General features: G+C 37.5%; 1 protein-coding gene across 1 annotated transcript; it reads left to right on the plus strand.

Moving 5' to 3' along the window:
- Nucleotides 1-162: 162 nt before the first annotated feature.
- On the plus strand, nt 163-11,142 carry LOC108412959 (GTPase IMAP family member 8-like). The gene is made up of 5 exons (XM_037540394.1): nt 163-277; nt 4,080-4,127; nt 4,897-5,475; nt 5,659-6,363; nt 7,777-11,142. Exons 1-5 carry the CDS (start codon nt 262-264, stop codon nt 9,342-9,344), a joined length of 2,916 nt encoding a protein of 971 aa, XP_037396291.1. The 5' UTR covers nt 163-261; the 3' UTR covers nt 9,345-11,142.

Here is an 11,142-nt window from a genome sequence, read left to right on the forward strand (position 1 = left end):
TCAAAATAAATTTGATAAAGTTTATCTTTAAAAGCTTGGTTTATAATATTGTAATATTGACGTAGGGAAGTGCTCTTTGTTCTTTGCTGGGAATGAAGGGTGTGGCAACTGTGATCTTTGAACTGCTGTACATTTATGAACTTTATTCAAAGTGAGTTCTGACACATAGCAAAAACCTGAAGAGAAGCACCTGATACCTGTTCAAACACCTGGTCAAGTGATTTAACATCTTAATCTGGATGTGGAAAAATCCCGAGTGAAATGGAGTCTGATATTTGTAAGTATTCCACAGTGCTGTTTGGCTGCTGCTGAATATTTATATCTGCTGGCTACGCTGTTCTTGTTTTAGTCCTAATTACTGGGCTATCACAAAATAATTCATAGTAGGGTGTATTAAACTTGGAAAATTAATATAGAGGAATATCACTTTCCTCTTTGCTGCATGGAGCTGAGGTGAGTTACAGCTATTGGGATTTTGCACCAACTGAGTGTCTCACATATAAAAACTGTCACATATCAATACATATATTAATGACTGGGCTTTAAAGCTGCATCATCAACCAGATATGAGGATATAATAAGTTATGATTGGTCTTAAAAAATTATTTAGTTGGAAAAATGAGTTGTAATGTGATGGTAAACAGCTATAATTTGTAAAGAGAGTGACTACAGGACAGTTTTAGTTGAAAAAGCTATTCTGTCCTAAAAATAATTGTGACTACAGTTAACAGATGTACTGTTTGATAGACACCCAGATGATATATATAATGCCATATATATAATGTTACAGAGTTAATAGTATGTTGAAGTAGGCTTGAAGGAATGCCAGAAGAAGCCTTTTATGTTTTTTGTTTTTTTTGCAATTCTCACCTTTTTGGAGGTCCCTGGGTTTTTGAGCTATGCTTCTTTGTCAGTAATGTAAGTGCAATATATTTAGATGGAAATGTTTATGACAACAGATCTGGAAGCTCGATTTTAACCTTCCTTTAATTTTTAAGATTATTTTTATTTTTAAATCATTTTTAAGTTATAATTCAACATTGTATTTCAGCTGAAATGCTTGGAAGCCATTTTAATTACCACAAGACAGAATATTAATAAATATTCATTAAAATAAGGCATGTGAATCAGAAATTGAAAGATTTAAAAGATTTCCTTCTCTGCTATAAGTGATATTCCTCATTATTTTACTTCTTTTAATAAATCTGTGGTAAAGCTACTGTCCACTGTGTCCACTTTAGTGCTAATGCTAGTGCTCTGCTTTTCTGAAGAATTATTTTAGCAAAATTGACAAGAAGAACCTGTTGAAACATTTGAGAAACTGGACTGTAGTTTATTTCATATCTAATGACTGTCTCATATGAAACCAACTTTATTGCAGTTCCTACATTGGAATTTTACTGGCATTCTGATTATATAAGCTAAAATGAGGAATAGAACATATATGATTATAGTGTTTTGTCAGAACACTCTCCATGACAACATTTATGAAAGACAGCTTGAGAAAAGAGCTCATGTGCACTACTTTCACAGTATTTGCTGGTGACAGCTTCTTTAAGTGTTTAAACATTGCAGTATAAAACCACTTCAAGTCCAAAGTTCACAATCATATTCATTGAGCGGGTGTCATAAGAAAGCGTAGATCCATTATTTACCCATCTTTCAGTAGTGAGAAGTTTATCTTCATGGACTTGGTGATCAGACTCACTGCAGCCATACAGCAGACAGGCCTTCTAGAAGGAAAGGAATGGGTGAATGAGTGCAAGTAAGGATCAAATAAAAATACACAAAGCAATTAAACCTGAGAAGAAAGAAACTACTATACAAACAAGCCTGGAGAGGAGACAGGAAGAACTGGGGCCAGGATAAGGGCTCCCTGACATCATACCTGTGTCCAAATAGTTGAGTGAAAAGAATTTTCTGTCTAATCTGCAGTTTAAAGCGTTTACTTAAGAGGCTTTTTTTATTATTGGAATGTTTTGTAGGTTTAGGTTCTGCAGATGGATCTGGTCTGGGTAGTTTTTTGGACATATACATTGCAGAAATTCTTGAATATTAACAAAATATTTTGCGTTTTTAAGGATTAACAGGCTAGACTAGATTTGTATGTATAAGATTATTCAGCTTTTAGAAGTTTTATCTACACTACACTTCATATTTACAACCTCAATTCCAATGAAGTTAGGACATTGTGTAAAACAAATAAAAACAGAATACCATGATCTGCAAATCCTTTTCAACCCATATTCAGTTGAATACACTACAAAGACAAGATATTTAATGTTCAAACAGATAAACTTTATTGTTTTTTGCAAATATTCACTCATCTTGAATTTGATGCCTGCAACACGTTCCAAAGAAGTTGGGACAGGTGCAACAAAGACCGGGAAAGTTGAGGAATGCTCAAAAACACCTGTTTGGAACATTCCACAGGTGAACAAGTTAATTGGAAACAGGTGAGTGTCATGATTGGGTATAAAGGGAGCTTCCCTGAAAGGCTCAGTCGTTTACAAGCAAGGATGGGTGAGGTTCACCACTTTGTGAACAACTGTGTCAGCAAATAGTCCAACAGTTTAAGAACAACGTTACTCAACATGCAATTGCAATTTAGGGATTTCATCATCTACAGTACATAATATCATCAAAAGATCCAGAGAATCTAGAGAAATCTCTGCAAGTAAGCCGCAAGGCAGAAAACCAACATTGAATGCCTGTGAACTTCGATTCCTCAGGCGGCAATGCATTAAAAACCGACATCATTCTGTAACGGATATTACCACATGGGCTCAGGAACACTTCAGAAAACCACTGTCAGTGAACACAGTTTGTTGCTCCATCTACAAGTGCAAGTTAAAACTCTGCCATGCAAAGCGAAAGCCATTTATCAACAACACCCAGAAACGCCGCCGGCTTCTCTGGGCCCGAGCTCATCTGAGATGGACTGACGCAAAGTGGGAAAGTGTCCTGTGGTCTGATGAGTCCACATTTCAAATTGTTTTGGAAATCATGGACGTCATGTCCTCCGGGCCAAAAAGGAAAAGGACTGTCTGGATTGTTAATAGCACAAAGTTCAAAAGCCAGCATCTCTGATGGTGTGGGGGTGTGTTAGTGCCCAAGGCATGGGTAACCTGCACATCGGTGAAGGCACCATTAATGCTGAAAGGTACATACAGGTTTTGGAGCAACATCTGCTGCCATCCAAGAGACGTCTTTTATCAGGAACATCCTGCTTATTTCAGCAAGACAATGCCAAGCCACATTCTGCACGTGTTACAACAGCATGGCTTCATATTAAAAGAATGCGGGTACTAGACTGGCCTGCCATTGACTGGTCTCCCATTGAAAACCTGTGGCGCATTATGAAGTGCAAAATACGACGACAGAGACCCCGGACTGTTGAGTAACTGAAGTTATACATCAAGCAAGAATGGGAAAGAATTCCACCTACAAAGCTTCAACAATTATTGTCCTCAGTTCCCAAACGCTTATTGAGTGTTGTTAAAAGGAAAATTGATGTAACACAGTGGTAAACATGCCCCTGTCCCAACTTCTTTGGAACGTGTTTCAGGCATCAAATTCAAAATGAGTGAATATTTGCAAAAAACAATAAAGTTTATCCGTTTGAACATTAAATATCTTGTCTTTGTAGTGTACTCAATTGAACATAGGTTGAAAAGGATTTGCAATTCATTGTATTCTGTTTTTATTTATGTTTTACACAACGTCCCAACTGCATTGGAATTGGGTTGTAGACAAAATAGTTAATCACTATGACAGAAGAAATATCAAAACATGCTTTGTAGTCTTAAAATAATTTTAAAACATTGCTAATTTTATGTTATCACTGTATCAGATTAAATTTGTGTTGCTGAAATCTAGCTTCAGTGCCTTAAAACAACAAAATATTGACTGATTTTCAGACATTAAGGAAATTTACAGCACAATATTGTTTTTACTTTTTTAACATTTAGTTAAAGTTTTATTTTTCTTCTTTTTGACATTTTTCTGTAGTGTAGCTTACAGTGCATTATGAAATATAAGAAAGCATAACAATAACATGCAGCTTACTTTTCTCACAGATCCATCACACTTGACAAGGAACAGAAGCATAACCCCTCCCCCCAACAGTAAGTTATTACAGCAATACACTAAACAATGTCATTCTATGTGTATAGTTATCATGAACTGTTGCTGAATAATTAATGAAGTGCTAATTATTTATTGCATGAGATGCATTTTATGCAAACTTGGCTAATTAATATGTATAAAAACACTAAAGCACTGATACACTGATTAATGAGTAAAAAATTAGATGAAACTGACAGTGATAATGAGTAAATGCTGCCAGGGGGAAACCCATGATAACAAGTGCAAAAGACCCAGAGAGGTGGACCTTAATCCCTGGAAGGTACAGGTGTAACCAGCTGGACTTCTGAAGGTGAGACTGAGTGAGAATCCAGTGTCTCGAGGCAGGGCCTCAGATTAGAATGCATGTGCTTTTTTCCACTGACCCTTTTTGAGTGTGAACAATCATATCAAAGAGATTTGAGCAAAAACGAATTTGAGCAATAAGGCTTGTACTGTAAACACAGCCTTAGACAGGACAAGCACAGAAACTGAGACTGGAGAGAGGGAAAGCAGGAGTAAAGGAAGAGAATGGGAAGTCCCACCCGCAAGCCAGTTGCACCCCTGGTCTCTTTAGCCTGGCCTTCAGAGTTAAAGCTCCAACAAGTCGTATAGTTGGTCAATCTCGTGCAAAACAACAGCAAATTAAATTGCAATTATCTATGTGTTTTAATCATTGGACTCTAAAGAAGAACTATTGACTTGCAAACAGCAATACTAGCTAAATAATGAAAGCTTATAATAATGATTTTGTTTCAATTCTATATCCAGTGTATGAACTGAGGATTGTTCTACTGGGGAAGAAAGGCCTCAACAGCAGAGTGGGAAACTTCATCCTGGGCAGAGATGTGTTTGATACTAAAGTTCCTCCTCCTTCACTAGAGCAGCTCAGTGAGAGGGCCAGAGAAAATGTGGGGGGAAGAAACATCACCCTCATCAACACTCCACACCTGTTTGACCCCTGTCTCTCACTGGATCAGCTCACAGTTCAGGTTAAAGAGTGCATGTCTCTGTGTGCTCCTGGACCTCATGTTATAGTGCTGGTTATACAGCCAGATGACTTCACAGAGACAGACAGAGACCGACTGTATCACATCCTCTACTCTCTGTCTGATGAGCCTCATAAATACACCCTGATATTAACAACACAAACTCTGCAGTCAGGCTCCAGTGACACGGACTCTGTTCAGGAGAAAATGATAAAGGAGACCATCGCTAAATACAGCAACAGTCACATCAACTTAAAGAGAGGATATAATCGTACTGCTCTCTTGAAGATGATGCAGAAGATGGTCAAACAGAATGGAGGGAGTCACCTTATCTGGGAGTCTCAGTGTGCAGCAAAACCTGGTAAGAAACTTTTGCTAACCTCTATTTAAGGGCTTTCTCTAAGGCATTAAAACATTTAAGATGAAAACAAAAGATCTTTGTGCTACATAAACTGAAATTTAAATCAGAATTTAAAATCAGGTTTATCTAAATGTCCGTTTTTTCCAATTTCTCTTTTTTTATTTTTTTGTTCATATGTTTTAGTGTCCGATGTGTCTGCCTCCACTTCTAAGACACAGAAACTGAACTTTGTGCTGTGTGGAAGGGATAGAGTAGTAAAGGTCTCCTTATCAGACCTCTTGCTGGACAAAAAGACTTCTAAACATCAACTTGGCCAGAGAGAGCTCAGTCCAGAGTCCAGCTCAGTGTGTGTGAGGAGGGAGGGAGAAGTGTGTGGACGTCTGGTCACTCTGGTGGAGATGCCGGCTCTTTACAACACCCAGCTCTCAGAGGAGGAAGTGATGCAAGAGACTCACCGCTGTGTCTCTCTCTGTGATCCTGGAGTTCATGCTTTTCTCCTCATCATTCCTGTTGGTCCTCTCACTGATGAAGACAAAGGAGAAATGGAGAAGATCCAGAGAATCTTCAGCTCAAGGGTGAACGAGCACACCATAGTCCTGTTCACAACCGAGTGGAACACTGACAAAAGAGCTGCAGTTGAGTTTGTAGAGCAAAGTTTAGAAACAAAGCAAATTCTCAGGTTGTGTGAAGGCCGATATAAAATTTTGGAGAAAATGAAAAATGGAAACCTGAAATCGGTGCCAGCACTTCTTGATGAAGTAGTGAAGATGGTACCCAGCAGCAAGTATTATTCACCCTGCAAAGCCCAGAGAGGTGGATGTAGACCACAGGGTGAATGTGAAGATCAAACGAACACAGTCAGAAAACTGAAAACAAAAGAACAAACATGTGAGTAATATGAAACAACAAAGTTGACTACTTAATCAATTTAGAGGCTTTTTAAATTTGAATTTTAGTAAAGTTTAGTATGTTAACAATTACATTTCACAACAAAACATTTTAATTGCTAATGAAAAGGCATCATCAAGATAGAGCACTCATCAAAAGTTTGGACTCAACTCTTTTTATTTAATTATTTCACAATATTATATTATTTTACACATTTTAGAATAACAGTATCAAAACTAAACTTGACAAAACTATCCTTTTCCAAAAAATGATATAACCAACAAGCTTTAAGATGCTCTTTTTAATGTAATTTAAGAAAGAGGTTTAATTTTTTAAGTGTTTCTGTCAGTCCACTCTAAACTAAATTTATACATAATAAATGTGTCAAACAGATTTTATTTATTTTTTTTTTTTTTGAGGGGGCATTTAAAAAATATTTATATAAGGTTAAAAGTCCCTTATACAGTACTGTGCCAAAGTTTTAGGCATCTGAGCAAATCTTTAAACAATTGACCTCAGCAGTGAGTTTAGCACAATATATATTAGAATAAAGTCCTATTCATAATTCAAATAAACATAAAAACAATAAGAGTAACAAGAATTTCTTGGGTCCATATTTTTCCTGGACACCGTCCACAGCCGCCACAGAGACTTGGTAATATCATCAATTACATCATGAGCTCAATTTACTGAAGCACTGATTGGTCAAACCAGGACCTGCATTTTAACTACATATAATACTGTAATACTGGGCTTCTTCGAGGAGAGGTTTGGAAATGATTGAACAAACATACTAACATCCATAAAATCACTATTATATAAATGTATATAAAAAATAATATATAATTTACTAAATTTATATATAATTTACAAAATATATAGTATATTCATTATATATATATTTTTTTTTAAACACTTTTCTCAGTGAATAAACACATACTACACAAATAAATAGATTTTGAAAATGTGCCTTCGCACAGTACTGTATGTTTATGTCTGCCTTAGAGTTACATTTCAAGCACTAAAGCATAAGCCTTCAGATGTAACATACATTTAATCAGGTGGGTCCAGACGTTGTCTGTGCATTGTATATTTGCTCATTTCTACAATGTTAGAAAAAAGGGTTTTATATAATACCAAAAATGGGTTATTTGACTTGTAATTGTATGCTTTTTAGTGCTATAATGAACAGTTTTAATATGTAACATATATAACTTATATACCATGTTTTCTTTCATAGAAAATAACAAATTAACCAGAACTATTTATGCATTCAGATGGTTCTTTGACTGTTTGAGGTTCTGTATATAACCACTGCCTTTACTTAAAAACCCTTAAATAACCATTTGTAAGAGTGAATTTCTTCAGGCATGTAACTTCAGCAACATGTAACCACATTAATATCTTTTTTAGGTGATGCAGCCTCTGGCTCTGAGTGTCTGAGGATAGTTCTAATTGGGAAAACTGGGAATGGGAAGAGCTCAACAGGGAACACAATTTTAGGAAGAAATGAATTCAAATCCAGTGTTAGCATGACCTCTGTGACCACAAAGTGTCAGAAGACTTTTGGTAAAGTTCTGGGAAAATCTGTTTCTGTGGTTGATACTCCAGGCCTCTTTGACACCACACTCTCAAGTGAAGAAGTAACACAAGAAATTGTGGAGTGTATCAAGCTGTCGACCCCTGGGCCTCATGCTTTCATCATTGTGTTGAGTGTTGGAAGGATTACAAAGGAGGAGATGGACACTTTGGATCTAATCAAGGACATTTTTGGCCCTGAGGCTGCTGAGTTCAGCATAGTTCTCTTCACCAGAGGAGATGATCTGGGAAACGAGACGATTGAAGAGTACATCACAAGAAGTGGTCATGCAGACATGAATAAGCTAATCCTGGACTGTGGCGGCAGAGTTCACATGTTTAATAACAAAGACGAACAGGACCACACCCAAGTGAGTGGCCTACTCAGAAAGATTGAAGAAATGATACACTTTGACAGGAACAATTACTTTACGAACAATATGCTGAAGGTGGCAGAGAGGACCATACAGCGGAAAAAAGAGGAGATACTGAGAAAGAAGGAGAAAGAGATTCAGGAAGGAGAAGCAGCTCTGAAGACTCAATATGAGAAAGAGCTGGAAGAGCAGGAGTTACATATGAAGAGTGAAAGAGAGCAGGTGGAAGAAGATCGACGTCAAAGGGAAAAAGAGTTTGAGGAGAGGGAAGGATCTCTGAGACAAGAGCATAAGATGAAAGAAGAGAAGAAATATAGACAGAGTACAGAGGAGAAAGCACATTTTGAAAAAGAACAATGGGAAGAAGGAAAACAGATAGAACATGAAATGGAGTGGACGCAGCAGACAAGAGGTAGAGAGAAGGAACGCAGGAGTACTTTCCTGAGACCTTCTGAAAAACTGAGAGAACCAGGAGAAAATCTGAAACAAATTATAGCAAAGTTTGAAAGGAATATTGAGCAAGGCAGAATTCAAATACAGCCGGAGAGAAAACAGTACAAAAGGGTAGAAAGCATGGAACAAGAAAGGGGAGAGAGAGAACACAAGGAGAGCGAATTACAGATGATAAAGAAGTTTGAGGAACTAGGAAAAGAGAGAAAAGTCTGTGTAGACGATGAAAGAAGTGAAAAGGAAAGAAAAATGCTGGAGGATCTAGAGCTGGAGAGAGAATGGCAGGAGGAGCTGAGAAAGAGAGAAGCAGAGGACAGAGCGAGAAGAGAGAAAGAGGAGAAAGAGCGTGAGGAAATGAAGAAGGAGTTTGAGAAAAGAATGAATGAACTGAAGACCAAATATGAGGAGGAAGCCAGAGAGCAGGCTGAGCTGCTTAATGATGTACAAACCCACTTTGAAAATGAAATATCAGAACTGATGGAAAAGCACCGAGTTAAACGGAGAGAAAAAACACCCAGATCGAGCATGAGTGAAACGCCTGAGAAAGACGTTAAAAAAGGCCAATGTGTTCTGCTCTAAAGTCTTCAGAGACGAGAATGTAGACAACAGAATCGAGAATGAAACAATTTATTTAAAATATTACTGGACTGTAAACCTTATGTTACTGTACTTTCTATTTGCTGTTATTTTGAAGAAAAAAAATCATATAAACACTGGAAAAACACAAAAACAAAACAAAAAAAAACAAACAAACTTTTTTTAAACTACCACTTCAGGCATTCACTCACTCATGTATACTGATGCATTCCTGTGAGCTTCCTATGCCAGTTACATACACACACAGTCTATTATGAAATATGCACAGTAGATGCTGCTTATTAATTATATTTAATACTTACTTATTAACATTATGCATTTTCATTTATTTAAACATTGACTACCTCACTGTTTGGCCAAAACAATGTTCTGTGAAAACAGTGCATAATATAATTTATTTTTAATTTTAATAAGCACAATGTTCTTTGTTATAGCCAGCTTGTGTTACCAGGCCCTGTTGATCAGCGGACTGTCAAGGATTTTAGACATGAGGTTGCACAAAAGGGGGTGGGGGTACACTGAGGGGTGATACTGCTTAATTACAGGACACCATTGGTTTTGTGTAACATCTAATTTGTATTCTTTCTCAAAATTACTTTATAATCTGTTAAATGCAGTAATTTGTTTAATTAATTTATACGCACTTTAGTAATCAGATACTGAGAAAAATCTGGGTCCACATGAGTCAAATCGGATTAATGCTGTGTTGTCATGTGTAGCTCCCAACCTGTCCACTAGACCTGTCTTCCTCCCCTAAATATTAACCGCTGCCTCAGCAATGATTCAATCACGTATACATCTCCTTTCCCCCTCATCAGCTTTCTTACTAAAACTCTCCCCTCTTATTAAAGCATTATTAGTGTCTTACTGGCATCCTGAGCCTTTTCTCCTGTGAATCAACTGTTTTTTTTATCTTGGATACAATTTTTTTATCATTATTTAATTTTGGATTTTACTGCCATAAATTTTTGTGTGTTTTGGGCCTCCGAATCTTGCTTTTTTGTTCCTAACAAAGCCTGATCAATACAAATCCATGTAAATGCGCTCATTGTGTGAAAATGTAGTGGAATGAAACCTCTTTAACTCTAACTCTTAACTTTATTAACAAAAACCGTTTCAAGAAAATTACCGTTTGTATTTTTTTAACAGTTGCAGTCTACTCTATAGTTATGGTAGCAACGTGTTCCCTGGGTGTCTAAAAGGCTGGCTGCTGCAGTGCAACACAGAATTTGTTGTTTTTGAACAGAAAGCTTGTAGAGACCTCAGTGAGAATAAAACTGTGATTTGAACCGTTCTTGTATGTTTCACTGGCTGTGTTTTCATACAAAGATTTTCGGATTACAGATTGAGACTGAGGTGTTTATTCTGCCTCTGCTCAACAATCTGATGAAAATCTTCGTTTACGTGCCCACTAGAAGTAATCAGATGCAGAATGCCGCGCATGCGGAGCAGCGCTGAGAGTGAACGTTACCATGACAGCGAGCATCACGTGAGGTCCAGTCCGCGTGAGATGAGTTTCCAGTTGGCGCGCTTGTGTTTTTAATGGCTTTAAACTGACGTCAGACTCAGAGAAACGTCCTTCACGTGCACTTATAAAGGAAGACGTCGTGCACTGAGACTCATAAGCTGGCCGTCCGTCCCGCCGCCGTCTTTTAAAGCTCAGAGTATAAACCTCGTCTCCTCTGCTGACCAGCTTCAGCTCCGCCATGCTGACCGGTATAAACCTTTCGCTATGACGCGCCGCGCATGCGCAGAATCAGAGTGTAATCCGATTCAGGCG

Source organism: Pygocentrus nattereri, chromosome 1 (genome assembly GCF_015220715.1).
Source record: "Pygocentrus nattereri isolate fPygNat1 chromosome 1, fPygNat1.pri, whole genome shotgun sequence".
In the NCBI taxonomy this organism is placed as follows: Eukaryota; Metazoa; Chordata; class Actinopteri; order Characiformes; family Serrasalmidae; genus Pygocentrus; species Pygocentrus nattereri.

Bases quoted from the DNA above. Each gene is read 5' to 3' on its own strand.
- LOC108412959 (XM_037540394.1), top strand. The intron at 4,128-4,896 runs GTAAGTTATTAC...TTCTATATCCAG, and splicing joins CATAACCCCTCCCCCCAACA to TGTATGAACTGAGGATTGTT. The intron at 5,476-5,658 runs GTAAGAAACTTT...CATATGTTTTAG, and splicing joins TCAGTGTGCAGCAAAACCTG to TGTCCGATGTGTCTGCCTCC.